The 21,550-nt window shown below is 43.8% G+C and overlaps 1 protein-coding gene across 1 annotated transcript in view; it reads left to right on the plus strand.

The window, feature by feature from the left end:
* The first annotated feature begins 1,998 nt into the window (after nucleotides 1-1,998).
* LOC106793924 overlaps nucleotides 1,999-21,550 on the plus strand; it is a 33,158-nt gene continuing 13,606 nt past the window's right edge. The window contains exons 1-10 of the mRNA XM_014761216.1: nucleotides 1,999-4,598; nucleotides 5,347-5,494; nucleotides 14,184-14,274; nucleotides 15,476-15,571; nucleotides 15,720-15,857; nucleotides 17,344-17,687; nucleotides 18,840-19,530; nucleotides 19,651-19,733; nucleotides 19,841-19,971; nucleotides 21,160-21,325. Of these exons, the coding sequence (XP_014616702.1) occupies nucleotides 2,286-4,598; nucleotides 5,347-5,494; nucleotides 14,184-14,274; nucleotides 15,476-15,571; nucleotides 15,720-15,857; nucleotides 17,344-17,687; nucleotides 18,840-19,530; nucleotides 19,651-19,733; nucleotides 19,841-19,971; nucleotides 21,160-21,325 (4,201 nt within the window). The 5' untranslated portion in view covers nucleotides 1,999-2,285. The remainder of the gene's footprint in view (nucleotides 4,599-5,346; nucleotides 5,495-14,183; nucleotides 14,275-15,475; nucleotides 15,572-15,719; nucleotides 15,858-17,343; nucleotides 17,688-18,839; nucleotides 19,531-19,650; nucleotides 19,734-19,840; nucleotides 19,972-21,159; nucleotides 21,326-21,550) is intronic.

Consider the following 21,550-nt stretch of genomic DNA (forward strand, 5'->3'; position numbering starts at 1 on the left):
TGTGAATTTTCACTTTGGAAGTTCGCAAATCGAATGCAACTTGTTCAGAATGGAAACAGGTTAATGAACGAGCCCCGACGGACCATTGGGAATACTGCGTACTCTTTAAAGGAGCTTTCTGGATCGGGAGAATCATTAAGAAAAAGAAAAAAAAAATAGCTGCTAGCAAACTGGTCTCGTTTGCATTGTTCGTAGGTTCGAGAATGTCTTTCTTTATGGAAACGAGTCTTCCACTACTAGTTTCCTTCACGAGGTGGCAAGCCGTGATGGCAAGACGCGAGGAATGTCGATCTAATTACGTTCCACGATCGGCTCGAACTAATACTCCTATTTCTATCTAATCGATTCATTATAAAATGTCTCGTACGATTTGTAAAGAAAAAATTAAATAGAATATCTCTAGAACGAGAATGGCTTCTTTACAAATTCCGCGTTCTCCGCGTTAATTTAATAATTAATTTTTTCCAAGTACCCAATTGTTGCGTTTTTTCTCCAAAGCTAAATATTTCAAATTTAATCGGATTTCGATCGATGGAAAATATATTATCGAAAAGAAGCGTTAACTGAAAGAATATTTGGTACATTAGTTTAAATATAAAAAATATTGGCACGTAAATGGTATATCCGAGATTTCAAACGAAAAAGAACGAACCGATAGGTCTACTATTTCTCTCTATTGGATTCGTTAATACAAAGATAAAGCTGTTGAACTCGCACGAATAACGCTCGCAGCGTCGTTTATCTCTGTCTTTCTTTTGTAACATAGAAATGACATCGTATTGAGAGCGATGCACGAACGAGAGAGGAGGTAGGTTCTATGTCCGCACGGGAACGCGAACAGATCGATTACCGTATTGGCTGGCGGTAGGAGCGCGCGTAGAGCCACGGCGGTACCGCAACTACGTGACAAATATTATCACGATCGACCTATGCGTATCGCGTTTGATGTGGACGCGTTTATGAAAGGCCAACGCGCCTATAATCGTATGCCTCCGCGAACACCCAAGAACAAATCCGATTTGTCGACTATGATGAATCCGGATCTTGTTCCATTCATTTCCATGTTTAATCTCCAATGATTTGTCGACACAAAGTAAATAATTGCTATTTTAGCCGATGTTACAACGGTGCCATCAGAGATTTGTAGGTTAAAATAATCAAGAATATGTATCAGAGACACCGATAAACTCGTGTCAAATGTATAGTATCAATGACCCATTGAAGTCATTGACAGATCATTAGAATAATTATTGGTCAATCAAGGCTATTGATAATCCAACAGAAGCATCATTATAACCATATCGGAATCATCGAAAAGTCGATGAAAAGCATCGATGTTCAATCCAGATCACCCTCATTTGCTTATTAACGGAAGCATTAATGATTTATCAACATCAACTAAACCCGTTTGGAATTCGTGTAGAGAGAAGAAGATCGACGATTAGTAGTACACTTGCGAAGAAAGTAAGTGCACGAACAGCGATGAGACAGAATGTAGTGCAGTGTGTTATACAGGGTGTAGGTTAAACGAGATCGATAAGGTTTACTCTCTACTCGCGTAACGCGTGACACGGAAGGGTGAGGTTTATATGAAAATAATAGAGGGTTCCAAGAGGACTTTTTATCGTCCCTTCCCTTTTTCGAAGGAAGGAAGGAAAGAAGGAAGAAAAAAGGAATTTCTTAGACGCGATATTCTAGGTGGAAGGTGTCTAATGTAGACATTGGAGGGTCGCGCAGTTGAGGGAGAGGAAGGGAAAGTGGGAGGGTGGTTGGGTCACCCGTTTCCACCCCTTGGCGGCGGACGGGAGGGTGCAACTGTGAGGCAGGCTGGGCCAGGAGAGCCACCACCAGGAGAGCCAGCCACCACCAGGAGAGCCACCACCAGGAGAGCCACCACCAGGAGAGCCAGCACCGCCACCGCCGCCGCCGCCGCCACCGCCGCCGCCGCCGCCGCCCCCGGGCGTCCTCATGCCATGCCAACCAACGAGCCGGGGCCGCTTTCGCTTTGTGCGCACCGGGGCGGCGGTACATCAAAGCCTTCTAGTTCCCGCTCCGGCCTTTGACGGCTGCGTCGCGGCCGCTCGCTCAGTCATCGCTCGGTAGGCGAAGCCACCACGCCGCGCGGATGAGCTCGACGTCGTTGTCCTCGCGAATCCTCGTCGGCCGGGATCTGCGAGATCTCCTTTCCCACCAACAGATCTCCTTTCCTCCTCGGAACTCGATCGAGTTCGACAGTGTTCCTAACCTTAATACTCTTTCTATTCATACGACCAAGAGATAAGGGGATGTCTCCTCGCGGGAGCAAGTGCGCGCGTGTTAGCGGTAGCAAAGCTGTGCCCGCCTTACAAAAAGATCGTAGGGTTTCGAGAGAGGAATCTAGAACCTTCGAGGCTGCTGACCAGAAGGAACGTCGGGAGCAAGAACGAGAACGCCAACAGCAGCAGCAACAGTCGGCCGAGGACAAGAAGAAGAAGGCATCAACGATGACGATGAAAAGACGGAAGAGGAAGAAGAGGAAGAGAAAACCAGGCCGAGCGAAGACGACGCCAGAGACAGACGCGGTGGCGGCGGCGGCGGCGGCGGCAACGGCGGCGACGGTCTTGGCGGCACGCGAGGGTCGATCGTGGCTGGCGACGCGCATGCGCCAACCCCTGGAAAGCACCGAAGGTGGCCTCGAGCAGCCCCGTGAAAACGGCACCCTGCTAAAACGACCGTGCTCGCAAAGCCCGCATCGCGAACTCCTGGTCGAAAGCAGAGACCTTTCTAGCTCGGCCTGTTCTTATTCGCGGTCACCACCATCCCTGTCGCCCGGCCTCTCCTCTTCCCCCTCGAATTCCCCCTCGAATTCTCCCTCTTCCTCGAGGTCCTCCTCGGTAGCGTCGAGTAGCGAAAGATCTTCGATTGGTGGTAGTCGATCGAAAACGTCCAAGAACTCACGAAAACGGCTACTTTGCAGAGACCGGAAACGGAAGGAAACGAGCCGCCGCGGTAGCCGCGAGTGTGCACGACCACCGGAGACTAAGAAGGAAGGAGGGAAGGTGGAGGTAGAGGAGGAAGAGGAGGAGGAAGAGGAGGAGGAGGAGGAGGAAGAAGAGGAGGAGGAGGAGGAGGAGGAGGTGGGATCAGTGGGGAAACTCCAGACTCGAACCGAGCCACCGGTAACGTCGACTCCACCGAATCCACCACCCACACCCTCTTCCTCTTCCACTGCGATCCCAGCAGCTGCTCCCTTGCCCTCTCCCTCGCCGGCTACTTCACCCTCGGCTTCTTCCGAAGTTCTCGCCGCCTCTTCTCCGTCCTCCTCTTCGTACCGTGCCGATTCTAGAAATGAAATCTCTGGACCGCGTCCGACCACTACCTCCTCGTCGACCACCTCCTCCTCCACGGCCTCCTCGTCGCCTTTAGAAAGTATCAGAAGCGCCTTGGAGTGCTACGATCGGAGCAGAATCTATTTGGCGCACGTTTCCTTTTTGGATTGGCGCGATTTGCCTGGGAGACGACGTGGACACCTAGAGGAACACCGAAACCTTCATCATGGTGCTGCCTCGAGGAGTTCCTCCGAGAGGTCTTCCGGGGAAAGGGTCTGGGTTGTTGGGGCTGCCGACCATGACGGACATCATAGGACTAGATTGTTAGTGGCCGGTCGTCACTGGAGACCGCGTTGTCTCAGACGAGTGAATATGCTCAGCCAACCGGTGGTATATGCCGGCGGGGGAAGGGGTTCCCTGACAGCTGATCTCTTTCTTTGGTGGTTTCACCGAGAGTTTGCCGTAACGGCGATGGCCATGCACCCCGACGGCGCAGTCCTCGTGGCCGAGAGCGCGGATTACTTGCCCCCCGAAGGTGATTGCGTTGCGGCCGACGGTCTGGTCAGATTGTTCGTCGTACCAAAAGATTGTCTCGAGACTAGAATCGTCGTTAGGGAGTTAAGAGTTCGGTTAGCCATCGGAGCGCTTACCAGAGTCTATCACGATGTCTACCGTACTAAACTCTCTACGTTCGAACGGGAGGACGATCGATTGGAAACGTTCCTTAAACGGTTTACCTTGAAGGAAGCTTTCGCGGATCTGCACCGAGCCTGGTTGAGCGTACGTTCGGAAACGTTTGCCAGAAGTTGGGCCTTACCGAGAGAACGAGAAGAAGTCGAGGCACGGATAGGTGGTCGGTCCAACGTTGCAGGAAACAACTCGGTTCTTCGTACCATCGTCGCTTCGGCGGAAAGAGAAGAGGACAGGATGCTCTTGGACGAACTACGTGGGCTCGCTGGAGAACTCGGTCTCAAGGTCGGCGACGAGGAACTCGCTCGATGGATCATGGACGGAGAAGAACGTAGCACTTCTTGCCGACGTTTCGATACCATCGATCTCGAGCCTGATCATCAATCTCGTCTCGTCAAGATCGAAGCCGAACACAAGTCGAGCACCGATCAAGAAGCCGAATACGAACAAGAGGAGGATGACAACGAAGAGGAGGAAGAGCCGACAGCCGAGGAAACCGTAGGACTACTCACGAGAGTTCTCACGTGGATGGAAAGGGAACCTTTGGATCCTGGACTTCTTCTAGCAGTTAGATCGATGCGCGATATAGCTGCGATTATGGTAAGAATTGGCCGATAAAGAGAGACGAGTATAACGCGTTTGGCATAACTTAGAACCGTTTGGGAGAAGGGAAGGAGGGGGGCTGCTAATCTTCTTACCGTGCACCACACCTCTTTGAATAAAATCGAGCCAATTTTATCGACTGTTACCGAATCGAAAGGGAAGAAGAAGAGCAGACGGAAAGGGGAAGGGGGTGGGAGGCGTACCCTCGAAGAGGCACTTGAATTCGGCGATACGCCGTCCCACGGAAAAGCCGAACGAGCCCTCGAGTCCTCGAGAGGAGCGCGCGCGCCGGCTTTGCAAATTAACGCTCGAGATCGTCCTCGACGAATGCTCTCTCTCACTCGCTCCCGTCCCCACCCTCTCCTCTCTTCTCTCCTCTCTTCTCTTTTCTTCTTTCTTTTCACTACCTTATCGAATCGAATATCCAGTTTCCTTTTTAAGAGTTCAACTTGATAGGAGGGCGGCTGCTGCTACTGCTCTCTCCTGTTGTCAACCCTTCGGATATCGACGAACTTGACCCGTTCCTCTTTTTCAAACTGATATTTTTCCTTATCGATACTTTAGACATTAATTACTTTAGCGACGTAACTATTATAACCAAGCATTATTCGTAATTTACAATTGCTACTTTGTTTGTCGTGTAAATCGACAAAGAAAAAAAAAGAAATTGGTTTTGTAAAATATTAAGATCCGGGGTTGCTGCGACTGTCGTTTTAAAGGATTTTCGTTTGATTTATTTTTGCAGGCAAGCAAGATGGGCCTAGCAGGGACGCATCCAAGCGGGCTGCCCTTCTTCTGTCCGAACGGTGATCACCTGACGCAACCACCGCCCGCCCACATGGGTATACCTCCGTATGGGGCTTTGGATGCTGGCAAAGCTGCCGCTGCGGCCGGTGAGTATCTACTGGTAGTACCCGCCGTCACGCGTCTATAATCGGACCACCCACACGATCCACGCATCGCGTTTTATTGGATATCCCCTCTGTAGTCTAGAGGTTTTGCCGCTATTAAATTGACCTTTCGCTTCGCGTTTTTCTTTCTCTCTCGTTTATTTTTTATTTACCTTCCTTGTTGTTACTTTACGCGAAACAGAGAGAGAGAGAGAGAGAAAGATAGATCGATGATATGATATATAACTAATATATCAATGTGCTAACTGTCGTGTGTGATATCCTGTTATTTTTTACTATGTAATTGAAGTTTTAACATCAGAGTTTCTCCCCATTGTTGATTTTTTCATGAAAATTCTCTCCGTGTTTTTTTTATTTGAACACTCGGGTAGGTAATATTCTTTTATTTTTACAACATTTTTTTCCTTTTCGCGTTTCGGACACATCTATCCGTCCGCATACTTACTGTATAAATATTGACGCTACTCTCGAATCTTAATTAACGGAGCTATCTTACGGAGTGCGCCGATCGAATTCATCGGTACGTAATAATAGCCCTTATAAATCTATTCCTCTGTATCGACATTACTTTGTAAACTTTCGTTGAAAAAGAGATATGCAAATATTAACGCGTTCGTTATTATTCGAGTGGTACATGTATATCACGCATACGTATGTACAATGGACCACTTTGTTTGTGCAAGCACATAACGATTTTGAGATAAGAGTATAGTTGAACATTCGTATTTATTATTCGTCGTGAATACGAACTTTAATAATTTCTCCGAGCAATCTCTCCCTCTCTCTCTCTCTCTTTCTCTCTCTCTGATTTTCTATCTCTAAAATAGTTTTACGCGATCGCATATTTTAAAAAAAAAAAAACACACACACACAATACGAATAAAATGGAAATAAAAATAATAATTAAAAAACGAAAAGGTATATAATTCTTCGAGTTGGGTCTTCGAGGCGTAAACATTGATATTCCTGAAGGTTTCTAATTGAAGGAATATTATTTCTTATCGAGTCAAGAGCCAAGCCAAGTTCAGAATTCAGAGGGAGGGTTGAAGAGGGCGCACAGCATCCGTGATATAGGAGGAGAAAGAAAGAGAGAGTGAGCGAGCGAGTGAGAGGGTCTCGTAAACTGGCGTCAAGTAGGAGAATAAGAGGAGGACTCACCATTAGGCTAATCTGCCAAGCATGCAGCCACCCTCGGGTGCCGGGTCAAGGGTGTTTCAAAGCCAGCTCGCTATTTCTACGGCTTCTCTCCTTCCACCCTCGTTGCCTCCGCCCTGGAACCGCCCTTCTCTCTCTCTCTCTCTCTCTCTTTGTCTCTTCCTCTTCTTTTCTGTCTTTTTCTTCACGGTTTCTCTTTCCTACAACGAAGAGGAGCCATTGTGAAACACGACAGTCGATAATCCGGTACCCCTTGAATATTCGATATATCGATATATGCTAACGCATATATTTGAGATGTTTCACGTTAGGATCCTTGTTGCATTTTACAAATGATACAGAAGGTCTCTCTCTCTCTCTCTCTCTCTCTCTCATCCCCTCTCCTCCTTTTCGTGAAATCGTATCGCATCGAAAATGAAAATTCTATGGGGAAAAATCTTTCTTTGCGTCGTCGTTCTCTCTTTCGTTCTTTCAAATCTTTCTGAATACTTTCGAATAGGAAAGGAGGAAAAGAGAAAGGAGAGAGAGAGAGAGAGGAGAGAAGATCGAAACGAGTTTCGATGTTCTCTCTCTCTTTCTATTTAACTCTTTCTATCTCTCTCTCTTTCTCTCTCTCTCTCTATCTCTCTCTTTCTCTCTCTCTCTTTCTCTCTCTCCCCCCTCTCTCACGATCCCCTTCGCGTGTCTCCTTAGTCGCCGGAATATGTAGATGGGGCTGATAGCGTTTATGCACGACTACGAGTTCGTACAGCGGCGGTTCGAGTTCTTTGTCTTGCAAACGAGCGAACGTTTCGTTCTCTCCTCTCCTCTCCTCTCGACATCCCCCACCAGCAGCGTCGCATCGTGACGACCTCGCGTTGCTGCCTCTCTCTCTCTCTCTCTCTCTCTTTCTCTCTCTCTTTTTCTTTCTTTTCATGTCTTCTCACTCTTGTCCTGGGTTTACCCCGCAGAAGCAACGACCCTCGACTTAGCTTCTCTCCCTCTCTCTTTCTCTTTCTCTCTGTTTCTCTTGAATCACACCGAACTTCCTTCTCTCATCGTCATGCCCCTCAACGACAACACAACAACGACAACGATAACGACGGCATCGGCGTTGGCAGCACTGCCACCAGAACACGTTCGTCTCTCACTTACCACGAATATATTTCTAATTAGCTCTACTTTTCGATTCTCCATTGCGTGTTTATTTCGCATCTCCTCCCCCTCCTCCGTTGCGATGCTGAGAGAAAGAAAGAAAGAGAGGAAAAAAGAGAGAGATTGGGAAAATGAAAGGGTTCGTAAAGGGGGGAAGGCGCAAGCTCCAACCCGGAGGAGGAAGAAGAAGAAGAGGAGATGAAGGAAGAGGGAAAATTGGAGATGAGGGAGGGAAAAGAAAGACAGAGAGAGAGAGACTGTCGATGCTGAAGTTTCGTTTCGCTGGGGCTGCTCCGCCATTGATCCGCTTAATTTCTCTCTTCTCTCGCTCCTCTTCCCCTTTTCTTTCCCATTCTCTCCTCCGTCCTTCTCCTTCTTTTTCCTCCCTCTTTCCTACCTCTTTCCTACCTCTTTCACCTTTCGTCGCTCACTCGCTCTGCCGTCTGCGCTCTCCATCACCCAGCCGATCCAATCCGCTTTCCACTTTGGGGGTGCGCGCGCGCGCGCACGCTTCTCTTCTCTTCTCTTCTCTTCATCCACGCTGAGTTTCAGATTCTCTCTCTCTCTCTCTCTCTCTCTCTCTCTCCCTCTCTCTCTCTCTCTCTCTCTCTCTCTCTTTTTATGTACATATGTATGTATATAAAAATATATATCGCCCTCTCTCAATATCGTCAATGAGAGCCTCGATTCACTTCCTACTCTTTCTCCTCGTTCTTTGGCTCTCTTTTTCTCTATTTTTCGTAACTCGCATCCACGTTCTTATTTCCTACTTTCTTTTCTTTTCTTTTCTTTTCTATTCTATTCTTTTTTATTCTTTTTTTATTTTACTCTTGTCGCATTAAAACACGAATTGGCAATTATTTTTCAAAATATACAATTTATCTATGAAAAACCAATTGATATTAATCATTATTCTTTGAACCTAGATTTGTTTTTGTATAAAATAGGAATAAAAAAATGTGATATCTTGATTAAAAATTGAACACGATTCAAGCGTCAAGCGTAATCAATTAATTCCACGATAAAAATTAATACAATGAATTGTCTAATCGTTTACTATGGAAAGTCAATGATTCATTGACCACGAACCGGATCAATTACGTATTGGAATCCAAGGGAAAGCTCCTTACTCGGTATGGAATTCTCAACGGTGGTACCAAACCATAAACGCCGACAATTACGTGGACTCGTTATGTACACTTGCCTCGTGCAAAACTAGTGTCCTCTTTCGCAATCGCGAACTCTCGCGTGGCCATGTTAAGCGTCAAAAATGTGCCTCGTTGCCTCGTTATTCCTTTTCTCTCTCTTACTAAACGCAGTCGTTGAATTTTTAAAATCAGACACAATTTTTTGTTTCCTTTGCATTCGCAAAGGATCGTGCGAAAAGTTTCTTTTGCGTTAGCGACAAGGAAATCCCAAGAATCGTATATATAACCATTGCATTACGGGGAATATGTTTTAAACTTCCTCGTTGTATATCTTCCACTTTTTCTTTTTATTCAGAAACTTTCATTTACTATTTTTCCTTTCGTCAATTAACCTTTTAAACTCCTTATATACATATTTACCGCATTTGTATTACGATTTCGAATTTATTTTCATCGTATTTCATATTCATGGGTACTACATATTACGAAACACTCCCTGTATAATATTTATACAATTAAAATTATTAAGTAGATAGAAAATTAATATTCGTAAGAAGTTTCTTATTTAAATATTAATATAATGAAAATGAATATGTATGTATATATATACGCAAACACGCACACACAATCGTATCGCTTGCACTTGTAAATACGTTAGTTGGATCCCTCGTCCCAGGCACACAGAGAGAGAGAGAGAGAGAGAAAGAAAAATAGAGAACCTGCTGTATAGCACTTTCTTTCGCCACTCGCTGCCATACACTCGAGTCTCGATCCCCTTTCGAAGGAAATGCTAGGGTTATTTTACCCTTTTCATAGAAAGATGTTTCGGGATGAAATCAGCACCTTCTCTTCCCATCCTTTATTCTCATTTCTCTCCTAATAAATATATCAAAACATATTAACCTCGCGAAGCGATGAAAAACTTATATTATTATTATTACTTGCTTTTCTTAAATCATCGAATTAAATGGTACATTTTCTCGTAAAATTTGAAAAAATTAAAATCGAAGGGGCTAGGAAATGACAGCGAGGAGGAAGGTACAACGCGAGCAAAAAGAAAGAAAAAAAGCAAAAAAAAAAAAAGAATCCGTAGAAACCATCGAAGTCGTCGAAGAATCGAAAGAACGAAGAACAAGAGAGAGAGAGAGAGAGAGAGAGAGAGAGAGAGAGAGAGAATGTGTGTGTGTGTATATCGTGGTACACGGAATACCGGGAACTCGAGTTGTTCGAGAATAAAAGAGTAATTTTCCGGGTGGTGAGACGCCGATAATGGGGTTGCAGACTGCCGAGTCGACTGAAAAGTGATTAAGCACACATGACGGAGCCCGCGGACTTGCCAGGATATTACGAGCCACCCCTTTCGAACCATCCTCTCTTCCTTCACGTATACACACACACTCTCTCTCTCTCTCTCTTCGTCTCATTCTCTCTCTTTCTCTTATTCCTACCACCATCTTCTCATCCGCAATTCGTCCTACTACCTATTCTCATCTTCTTCGAGTACGTCGTATTAAACGAATAGCCCTACCTCTCCCCTCCCTGCCCTTCTCCTCACCTTCATTTCACTTTCTCCTTTTTCTTCGCCTACCACTTCCTTCCGGCCAACCTTTCTTACCCCCTTATATTCAGCCATCGTTACGATCAAGCCTACGCGACGGTTAACTCGGCTAACCGATCGTAACATCGATGAGATTCTTTATCTACGATTCTTATTAGTCGAACTCCTCGTCCCCCCCCCGCCCTCCTCCACTTCCAGCTCGTTCCTCGTTTTCTCTTCTTCGCGTTTCGATTCAATCATTCGATGCTACCTGCCTCGATGCGTCTCTTCTACCTGAATAATAGAAATTACTCGTGCGACACAATTCCGATAGAAAGGGAAAGAGAAAGCAGTATAAGTGGGGGAAGGATAAGGATGAAAAGGGGGTTCGAGGGATGAGGGGAAAAGGTTTAACGATCGGTAAAAAGTAAATCGGTAAACGAGCGTAAACAGGAAGGAAGAGTTTCGGAAACGTGTTCACCGAGTTCGATTGCTTGTTTATTTTGTTTTTTTCTTTCTATTCTCTTTTATATGTTAAAAATGGCGAATCGTTTCGAAAGGGAGTTAGGGGGAGAAAGAAAATAAAAAAATATGGCTAACGTCGTGTATGTGTGATCACAGAAAAATAGAAAATTAGTTCTATCGTGGAGAACCACGCGTTGACAAACTTTGTCAGCCCTACGTGCTTCGCAAAAGGGACGGACAGTTAGGTCGAGAACAACCATCTTACTTAGGGATACTCAGCACGTGCCCCCACCCCAGCCCACCACCCTTGTAAATCACGAAAATAAAACGATCGTGTATTATACTCGTCCAACTCAGTTTCACCCTGCTACTATCCAATTTTTGCGATTAATTTTTCGATAAACAAGAAAAAAGAAAAACAAAAAAACTTTGAAATATCGTTGAACAACTCGGTTAACTGAACACACTAATAAAACTCGTGGAAAATTCGTTCGATAGCGTCGAATAATTAGAAATCTTTGTAATCACATCTCTCTTTCTCTCTCTCTCTCTCTCTCGATAAATAAAACGAAACAAGATCGACTAATTGCAATCTGACAAAGTTGTATTCAAAGATCGAGAGTGGCTCTATCGCGGAAAAACCACACGTTGACCGCTTTTGCCAGCGAGAGGTTAAAGGAGACACGACGAAAGGTGTTAGGGGTGGGGAAGGGGGGGGGAAGTTGCTTGGGGGCTTGAGAACGTACGATCACGAAACGTAAAAAAGACGAAGTAGGATAAGTGGTGGTAGAGGATTGGAAATTGTCCATCCAATTCCAACGTTGGTGATATCGATTGGATTGTATGGATGGATGAGGGTTTGAAAAGTGGGTAGAGACTACTGGTATTGGCCTCGTCAAGCGGTTTCAAGCTCGCCGATACTTCGTCGACCCTTATGAAGCCAATCACGCTTTACCTCCCACAAAGGAGTTCCACTCGTGTCGACCTTCCGCGACTGCTTCCGTGTCACGTATTATTAATTCTCTTAGATAACTTTGCCAAAGAGAGAACGAGAGGAGGAGAGAGACAGAGAGAGAGAGAGAGAGAGAGAGAGACAGAAGTATACGTCCGAAAACTGAAGAACTACTTTTTTTTTTCTTTTTAATACACTCTCACAAACATTTTTACAAAAGAAATAATCACCCTCGTTTGGATCGTTCAATATTTTTTTGTTAATTTATTTTTAAATAATTTGTAAGTGTTCGTAATATAGTGGGTGTTCAGGGTTGCACATATCGATATTTTAATTATTTTAATTTTATTTCGCCCTTTTCTCCCTCTTTCTCTCTCTCTCTCTCTCTCTCTTGTTCTTTTTTTCTTTCTTTCTTTCTTTCTTCAAAGTCGTACGAAAATTCTCGTTATCGCGAAAACAACCCTTTGGGTAGGATCGAAGTAGGAAGGCAACGATTGCATTGGTGTAAATGTGTTGTATGCGTTTAAATGTATCCATGTGTGTCGACGTGGGATATACACGTATCGCGTTTAAGGGCTCGGCGGTCTTGCATGCAGATTTACCTTCCATGGATAAAGATCTGCGTGCAAGGTGGTGGTGCGTGCTCGTCTAAAGTCCTACGGTTTTACTACTTACGGCGATTTAATTCGTTATCGTCGTGTTCTCTCGCCAAAGAAGGAAGACCGAACGTTAGAGTGAACTATCCTAACGTGTACGCCTCTATGTCAGATTAGATCGTGATCGTCGAGCTTTTAATTAAGAGTCCAAACTTTTTAAACACTATGATTCCAACTTATTCGTTTTGTATATTAAAACTAAATTGTTCGGTTTAATTATTAACTCTCAACTTTGTTTAAACCACGAAATTAAAAACAGTCAATAATTTGTATAATAATAATAATAATAATACCCTTGCTCAAATCAGATAACTTTTGTCTTAACAACAATTTTTATTACAATTTTCTATCCCCTATTCTATTCCGGACTCTTTTGCTAGATATTATCATATAAAATTATTCTATGCCGTAGAGAAATAAACTAACTAATAAAAGATTTTTGTAAAGGAAACGTGTGAAAATTCATCAAAATTACAAAATACAAAATTCAATTAGACAAAATACTACGCTTATAATATATCTACGAGAAGATAGTATAGAGAATCTATATCCAGTGATCGTGAAAATATTTGCTCGAGTAAACAAAGGGGGTTGCCAAGTAGTAAAGTTTTAAAAAGACGCCACCCCCTCCCCCGTTTATAAGGTATCGAATGAAAAGTATAAAAATTAGTTAAAAGAAAAAAAAAAGAAACTTGTACTCGGCGTCTAAGAACGTCATAGAAAATTATCTTTGATTGTTTTCAATTATGTTCCGAAGGAGATTATGTACGTTCTCTCTATTGGGTGTCGAGTAGGGTTTTTGAAGAGGGTGCGGTCTCTCCGGTTCGTACCGTTGGCTGCCGCTAACGTTTAACCGGAGCTGCCTGCTGATCGATGCCCGCTTGTGTCGGTAGCAGCTACGTTTCGTGTTTGTACTGTAAACCGACGCGATATTAAATACATAGACTCCTTTCGTGCAATCGAACCGCTCTTCTTTGATCTCTCTGTAATAATGTTTATTCTGTATCTGTTAATTCGCCCGCACACCATCGTGTCTCCTCTCTCTCTCTCTCTCTCTCTGCATTTCTCTACTATTGCAACAGTATACGTGTGTATTACGCATGTGTGTATGTGTGTGTGTGTGTGTGTATATATATATGTGCATAGGAGATAAATATATCGAGGAGAAAATGTATCTCGAGATACACGAAGGACAATGAACTGATCGAATAATAAAAAACAAAAAAAAAGAGTACTTCTCAGGTAACTGCAGCACACAAGCTGTGTTCGTGTTTTGTCGATTCGATGTACGAAAACAAACTACGCTCTCGATTCACCCTGGATAATTAACTGCCTTTTTAATTATCTCCCTCGCGAGTATGCGCGTGTATGCGCGTAAATGTGGGTGGGGTGTGTACGTGCGAGAATCAGGAGGAAGAGGAAATTGGTGGTGACGCGTGCTCTGAGACTTTGTGTTATGTTGAATAGATTAATGAAAATTAATATGCATATTAGTAAGATTTATGATACATGTTGTAATGTTCATAACAAAATCAACGCATTACGTAAATGCTATTTATCGAATATAAAATTGTTTAGAATTTTTTGGTAAAAGACCTAAATTAATATTTTGCTTATGTTACAGGTCTGACTAGGGCGCCGATGTATCCCTTTTCTACGGGCCAATATCCATACCCCATGCTTAGTCCGGAAATGACGCAAGTCGCTGCTTCTTGGTACGTACAAAAGCACGGGAGAAAAAAAAAAGAAGCAAATCATTCTTGTATACATCATCGGAGATAAATTTGGTTAAGTTAATTTTAGAAATCGCTAGCGACCTATATAAACGAGAGTTCATTTTCATCGATATTATTGTTGTAGCCTTCAAATCTCAATTTGTACACATTCTGATTTATTGCTATTTAAAATATAATTCATGACGAATTAATTTAGATTAATTCCAATAGAAATAACTGATAACACTACCCGTAATAACTATCTCATTCAAACGGAACGAATTTGCTTTCATCCGAAATTCCGAATTCAGAAGCGAGAGTAGTACCCCCCAAAAAAAAGAAAAAAGAAGAAAAAAAAGAGAAAAAGATAAAAAAAGAGAGAGAATAAGTCCAGAATAGTTGAACGAGAGCTGCTGATTTTTCGAAAGCTTCGGACGTAAACATAGAACGAGCCGCCGGTAAATAGCGCGAGCCGAGCTATTGAAAACAGGTTCGATGCTCTAAACGAACCAGGAACAAATAGGAAAGAATCAAAAACACGTGTATAGAGAGAAAGAGAAAGAAGTAGTTCGCATTCGAGGTCTAAAAGTCCCCCTACCTTGGTGGTCGAGCTTTTTCTCGAAAATCTCGACAACGTCATTGGTTGCAAAGTGTGCAGTGTGTACCGTGCGTGTTTCGGTCAGTCTGGTCGTTCATCCTCTCGGTTCCGGTCTATTAGATCGGATACAGAACGACGCGGTGGTAGTCCAGGATCGTCGATGGGCCGGGGCCACCCTCCTCTCTTTCACGAAAGGCGGTTGCCCGTTCAGAAGCAGCAGCAGCAGCAACAGCAGCAGCATCCTCGTTCAGAACTTTCGCTCCCTCCTTGTTATTTGCTTTCTGCCCGAGCCACCGCAAATTGAGATTTTCCACGGGTGATTAGATCTCTTCTCCTCAATTAGAAGATCCCTGTATACTACTTTCTCTCTCGTTGTATTTTTTTTTTCTTCTCCTTCGTTTCCCTTTAATCGTTATGCCAACGACAACAACAAAATTCTCGTTAAAGAGATAGAGATAAAATAACACAAAGGAAAAAGACTCTTATTTCGTGGTCGCCAGCGATTTCTTATTTTATTTCTTTTTCTAATCTTTTTAAGGATCCTCTCGGATAATCGAATTACGTTAAGGGATAATGTCAATTTATAGAATCGATTGATTTCAGGCATACACCAAGCATGTACCCTATTTCACCAGCGAGTGCTGGATTTCGAAGTCCGTATCCAACGAGTTTACCCATTTCGAGTACGAGTTTATCAACGTTAGTATATCAATGTTAATAATAATATTTAAATGTAAATATATAATACATTTTTGTACACGATATAAATTTGATTTGATAAAATAATATTTGTTGCTCGTATCCAACCGGAAAAAAAATATTTATATATAATCGATCATTTTTTTAGCGATCTGTACCGATTTTCGCCGACGGGTTTGATGCCACCTCATCACGGATTGGGTCCTCACGCCCACGCGTTGGCGTCCCACGCATTGGTGTCTTCCGCGCCGAAAACGGATCATTCTACCCTGGATCACAATCACAGGTTCGTAAATCGTGTTGCTAAAACGATAACTCGCAAAGGTATAACATATCCTCGGTCGGTTAGATTTGTTTGAAAGAAAAAAGATGGACAAAAAATATTGATCGAAAGCTTGATACCTTCGAATTCCTACGTGTACCGAAAATTTTGCGAGATCAGCACCGATAGTTCCGACATACGGTCAAAAGAAAAAGCTGATCAAAGGAGAATCTAAAACCTACGTCGATCAACCAACCAACCAACCAACCAACCAACCCTCTTGATAAAAATTATCACCCGACAATGTGAAGAAGTCTAAACGTCAACTAATTGCTCCATCGATACTTACGAATAAGCGCGTGAGCGAGTACAAGAAAAAGATAGGGGAAAGTTGTTATTGGTGATTAACATCAACGGTCGAAGAAGAAGGAAATGCTTTATTTACCCGGATACTGGCTTTACCCATGGTAACTTGATGGATACAGCAGCAGTAGCAGCAGCACCCGATCGAAAAAGAAGGACTATGCTAGAGAGAATAAGAGTCGGGTGGTGATCGTTGCGCGTATAACCGAACGAGTAACATTCTGGTCGGCTGATAAGGAAGTACCGATCGATTCGAAAAGGGGATGAAATAGAAAGAGAAAGAGTGTTGTTCAAAGAAAGAAAGAGAGAGAGAGAGAGGGTAGAATTTGTTGGGAAGGGTAGGAAAATAGTTCGAACAACATCCATAGGTGGAAGCACGTGCCGAGATATAGAAGAGGACCAGTCCAAAAGCCCTTTCGATTCTTCTCTCTCTCTTTCTCTCTCTCTCTCTCTCTCTCTCTCTCTCTTCCTCTCCCTCTCCCCCCCCCCTCTCTTTCTCTCTCCGTCTATCTTTCATCCCTTCATCGTCGTCAACACGAGGACTCGCGTATATTACATTTATCGAATGGCTCTTTCTCTGTCTCTGTTGCGCTTTCTCTCTTTTCCCCGCACCCCAGAGCGTCTGCGCTGGTAACTCTGTCGACTGCCGACGCTGCCACCACCGACGCCGCCGTCGCCGCGTGATGTATTGATCATTACACTCTTAAACAGATTTCTAATTTGCATTAGTAGTACCCGGGCGATCGCGGCCTAGGCTGACGCTGTGTTGTACAACACAAGGCCGCCGCATGCTTATCCTCCACGCGTCTTCCTTCTTCTTCTTTCTCTTCTTCTTCCTCTTCTTCTTCTTCTTCTTCTTCTTCTCCCGTCTTTGACATGGAAGAGAGAGAGAGAGAAAGACAAATGGAAAGAAACGATACAAAATATAATATATTAGTTCGGAATTTGTGAAAGAACAACTCGCGCATTCAAGGAGGAGGAAACCGTTTCGTCCAGAATACCACCAGCGTACTTTGCTTTCTTGATCTCTTTCTATCAAAAAGAAAGAGAGAGAGAGAGAGAGAGAGAGAAGGAAGAAGAGGACAAGGATCGAATGAATATATCTCTGATACTTGGGAGAACCCTCGTCGTCTCTGAACAAAGGCTAACGTTGTTGTTGGGATTCCTTCGAGATCGCTCGAGAGAGACGATCGGACCCCTTCGGACACTATCGGCAGGAACGCGACATCAGCACCTTGACCCTCGACCTCGATCCGTTCATAAACCTCGTCGCGGCGCAAGTGGGACGACCCAGCCACGCGAGGACGCAAAGATCGACGGTAGCGCCTCATGGTGGCCCGCCAAAAGGGCCAAGAAAAAAAGGGTTCGCAATTCTCAATAGAAACGACGACCACAACAACAACAAAAAACTAAGAGAGGACCATGATATGGTTTTAGAAGGGGGTAGTAGAGGGAAACACTCGGTGGTAGACGGTAGAAAGACAATAAAAGGTATATGAGGGGGGTTACATATGTGCGTGTGTATATGCGTATGTGTATATGCGTATGTGTATATATGCGATCTTTATCATCGCGTTGTAACTGAACAAACCAGTAGAGTATGAGAGAGATAGATAGAGATAGATAAAGAAGAGGGAGACGGAGAGAGAATCGGCGATGATGGCTCGTGCTGCGAGCACCCTCCTCCTCCTGTTCCTCCTCCACCTCGTGCAGCTCCTCTCTTGCTCTTCTCCACCACCTCCTTCTCCCACTGTCGCGGATAATCAATCGTCGTAACACCGGTCGGCGATTCCACCACGACGCCAGCAGGAACGACGCGTTTCGAGGAAGAAGCGAAAGAGAGACGACCAGACAAAATATATAGGGTGATCGAAAGGGAGAGGAGGGTGAGAGAAAGAGAGAGAGAGAGGGGGAGAAAACGAGGCAGAACGCGAGAGGGAGAGGGAGAGAGAGAGAGAGATATGAAAGATAGAATGGGAAAATCGAGAGAGAGAGAAAGAGAAGAAGCAAGCGGAGGGGAGGAATACGAGAGAGAGATATAGAAAACAGACGGTCGTCGGATGCCGCCCCCGGAGACATTTTATCGTACGAATCGTAGGACGACGAATCGTCGAACGGCAACGCGAGATACGCGTGCCATCATCAACGTCGGGAGTAATACTGAATGTGTGCGCGGCGCAATGGAGTCCTCAGTTGAGAATCGGAACGCCGAGAAAATCGGAGGAACCGTTGTTCCAAGTAGATCGGTGCCGCCGCGTTCACGATCGTGATTCCTTTTGCCAAATTAGTGAATTTCCAAACATTGCGGGAAAAGATACCAAGATAAATAGGAAGATAGAGAGGGAGAGAGAGAGAGAGAGAGAGAGAGAGAGAGAGAGAGAGAGAGAGAGAGAGAGAGAGAGAGAGAAAGAAAGATAAAAGAAGAATGGAACGATGGTGGTATACGCACGGCGGGGATACCCGCCAAGGGTGGAAACTCGTGATCGTTATTCAGAGTGTAGCGTAAATACTAAGAGAAACGGCAGCAGTCTTCGGTAGTGAATTTTGTGAGAAGGTGGTGGAAGTTTTGGTGGTGGTGGTGGCGGCAGCGGAGGAGGAGGAGGAGGAGGAGGAGGAGGAGGAGGAGGAGGTGGGGGAGGAGGTGAAGGAGGAGGAGGGGTGGTGTTGTCGGCGATGGTGAGAGGGGTCGGGGGGGAGAGTACGAGGATAAAACCGTAAGAGGACACATGGCGATGGAGCCCGAGTGTCTGGAGCCTTTGAACTTGGTGATTAAGAAAGACGATACTGGTAGAGGAGGAACCGTGATCGAGGAAGAAGAAGAACGGATCGGCGGCAAGTCGATGAACGCGATCGACGAGGAAGAGGAGGAGGAGGAGAGCACGGACTCGACGAGGATGATCGAGAACAACGTGACGACGATATTGCAGGACGCCTGCAAGGCCGGGGGAGAATCTGGTTTACCTATCGCCGATCAAAAGATTCTCACGGCCCTCTACATGAGTAGCCTGATGAACATGTCGAACGCCAGCACCCTGCCGCGGAACGTAACTTCGTCGTCGGCCCCGTACGCGGCGCAGCACAACTTGGTTCAGTTGCTGGCCATGCTCGAGGCGCGACACCGCGTGTGGCAACAAATGAACAACTGGCCAACGCCGCAAAACTTTTTGAGAAACCCCTTGGGCCTACCTTCGCAACCTTATTTCGCGGACTCGCCGAGCGCTAATCAGCTCACCGAACAATTGTGCACCTCGCAAAATCCCGCGCCGTCCTTTCCTTTATCCTCCGCGAAGGCCGAACCTTCCAACCACGAGACGAAACAACCATATTTCAAACGGTAACGATATAATGCCAATCGAACAAAATGAATGAACCATCTTTTTCACCTTGTTGTCCTACTATTTTAACTTCCTAATCCTATGTTCTTAAAGCATTCTTCTTATCGTTTTTTTTTCAGGTCTACGATAGAACAGAAAAATTCAGCCTCGTTACCCGCGGACAACGCGAAAAACCAAGATACAGGACAACAAAACAATCAAGGTAATAGCCTTACGATCGAATAAGATAAAATCAACTTCTTCTTTTACTTTTTCTTTTTTTGTATTAATCCTGAAATTGACATTGGTTCTCTATGTGTTGTTCGACAGATAAAAAGAAACCCCATATAAAAAAGCCTCTGAACGCATTTATGCTCTACATGAAGGAGATGAGGGCAAAAGTAGTGGCGGAGTGTACCTTAAAAGAAAGCGCTGCCATCAACCAAATATTAGGAAGACGAGTGAGTAATAATAACGTCCTCTCCGTTAATCCTATCATTTTTTAAAACATTGTCTACCTCTACGTTCGAACCAAAGATTACAAAGGTTTACTCGAATCAAAGCTAATTAAGATTCTCTCCCGTTGAATATTGTCATTTAAATTAAAACAAAAGTAGACAGAGGAATGAAATATCTCTGGTTCGAGAACGCAAGAGAGAGAGTAGTTAATATTCGTCCAAGTCAATATCTTTTCCGGAATGTGTTTTATGCAATCTTTCTCCAAGATCTTGTTTCAGTCACCCACACGTAAAACGGATTCGCAAATCCATAAGGCTTTTAAATAAACAAAAATAAATTAACGGAGACACAGAAAGAAGGAAGAGATGTTGACTTGACGCGGAAGAAGTTTGAATGTTTTTCAGATGTCGAAAGAAAAGAGAATAAAAAAAGAAAAGAAAAGATAAGAAAAGAAAACAAAAGAAAAGAAAAAAATATATATATTATTACAAGAAGAATATAATAATAATAACGAGACCAAGAGAAAAAAAAAAGAAAAAAAAAGTTTCTTAACGCATCTCGATATAAATAATATACTTGCATGCGTCGTCTTCTTCTATAAATATATAACACCTTTGGAATAAATATATATATGTACAAAATATATATTATTCGCGTGTGTTGTTCGAAAGATAATAATATAAAAATACATAACTAACCGTTTATCTGCTAGTATCTCAGTACGAATATAGCATTGTAGGTGGGATCTAAGGAAATCTCATAAATATATATATATATATATATATAATATACATACGGCGTAAATCTTTTCGTTCGTTCGTTCGTCCGTTCGGGATTGGGGTTGGGTAGGTAATTTTGAAAAAAAAAAAAAAAAGAAAAAAAAAAAAAAGATATAGATGTTACAATTTAGTAATGGTCATTTTTGGAGAGAGATACGATGAGATGATAAAAACGAGAGCGTTTATAGCCTAGCTGCCTAACAGCAGCCGATTTCGGCAGCGATGACGATGACGATGACGATGACGATGAAAATGAAAAAAAAAAAAATAAAAAATAAGAAAAAAAAAAAAGTATAATATAAGTTCGATTGTGAAGATGATGATATAAAGACACGGTGTGGTGGTGCACGGTTAAAATACTCTGAGAGTGTAGAATTTGTGAATCTGAATTTTGGGGGTATGATCACGCAGTGGCACTCGCTAAGCCGGGAGGAGCAGGCGCGGTATTATGAGGCGGCCAGGCAGGAGCGCCATCTGCACCAGCAACGATACCCCGGCTGGAGTGCCAGGGATAACTACGGATATGGCAGCAAGAAGAAGAAGAGGAAGAAAGAGCGCTCCGCAGATCCCACCGGAGGTACCACTTTCCAGTGCTAGAACAGCAGGCCCTTTAATATATAATAATTCATTATATATATATATATAATACTTAATAGTAATATATTACCTACTCTTATATACTTAATGGTTCATTGAAACGATCAAAGTCTCTGTGCGTATCTTTTGTTTTTTTTTTCTTTTTTTTATCGTTTTTTATTATTTGTATAAACGTTTATTTTTACTTTTTTTTTTATATATGTAT

Source organism: Polistes canadensis, unplaced genomic scaffold (genome assembly GCF_001313835.1).
Source record: "Polistes canadensis isolate GaletaPanama2010 unplaced genomic scaffold, ASM131383v1 scaffold_21, whole genome shotgun sequence".
Taxonomy (NCBI): Eukaryota; Metazoa; Arthropoda; class Insecta; order Hymenoptera; family Vespidae; genus Polistes; species Polistes canadensis.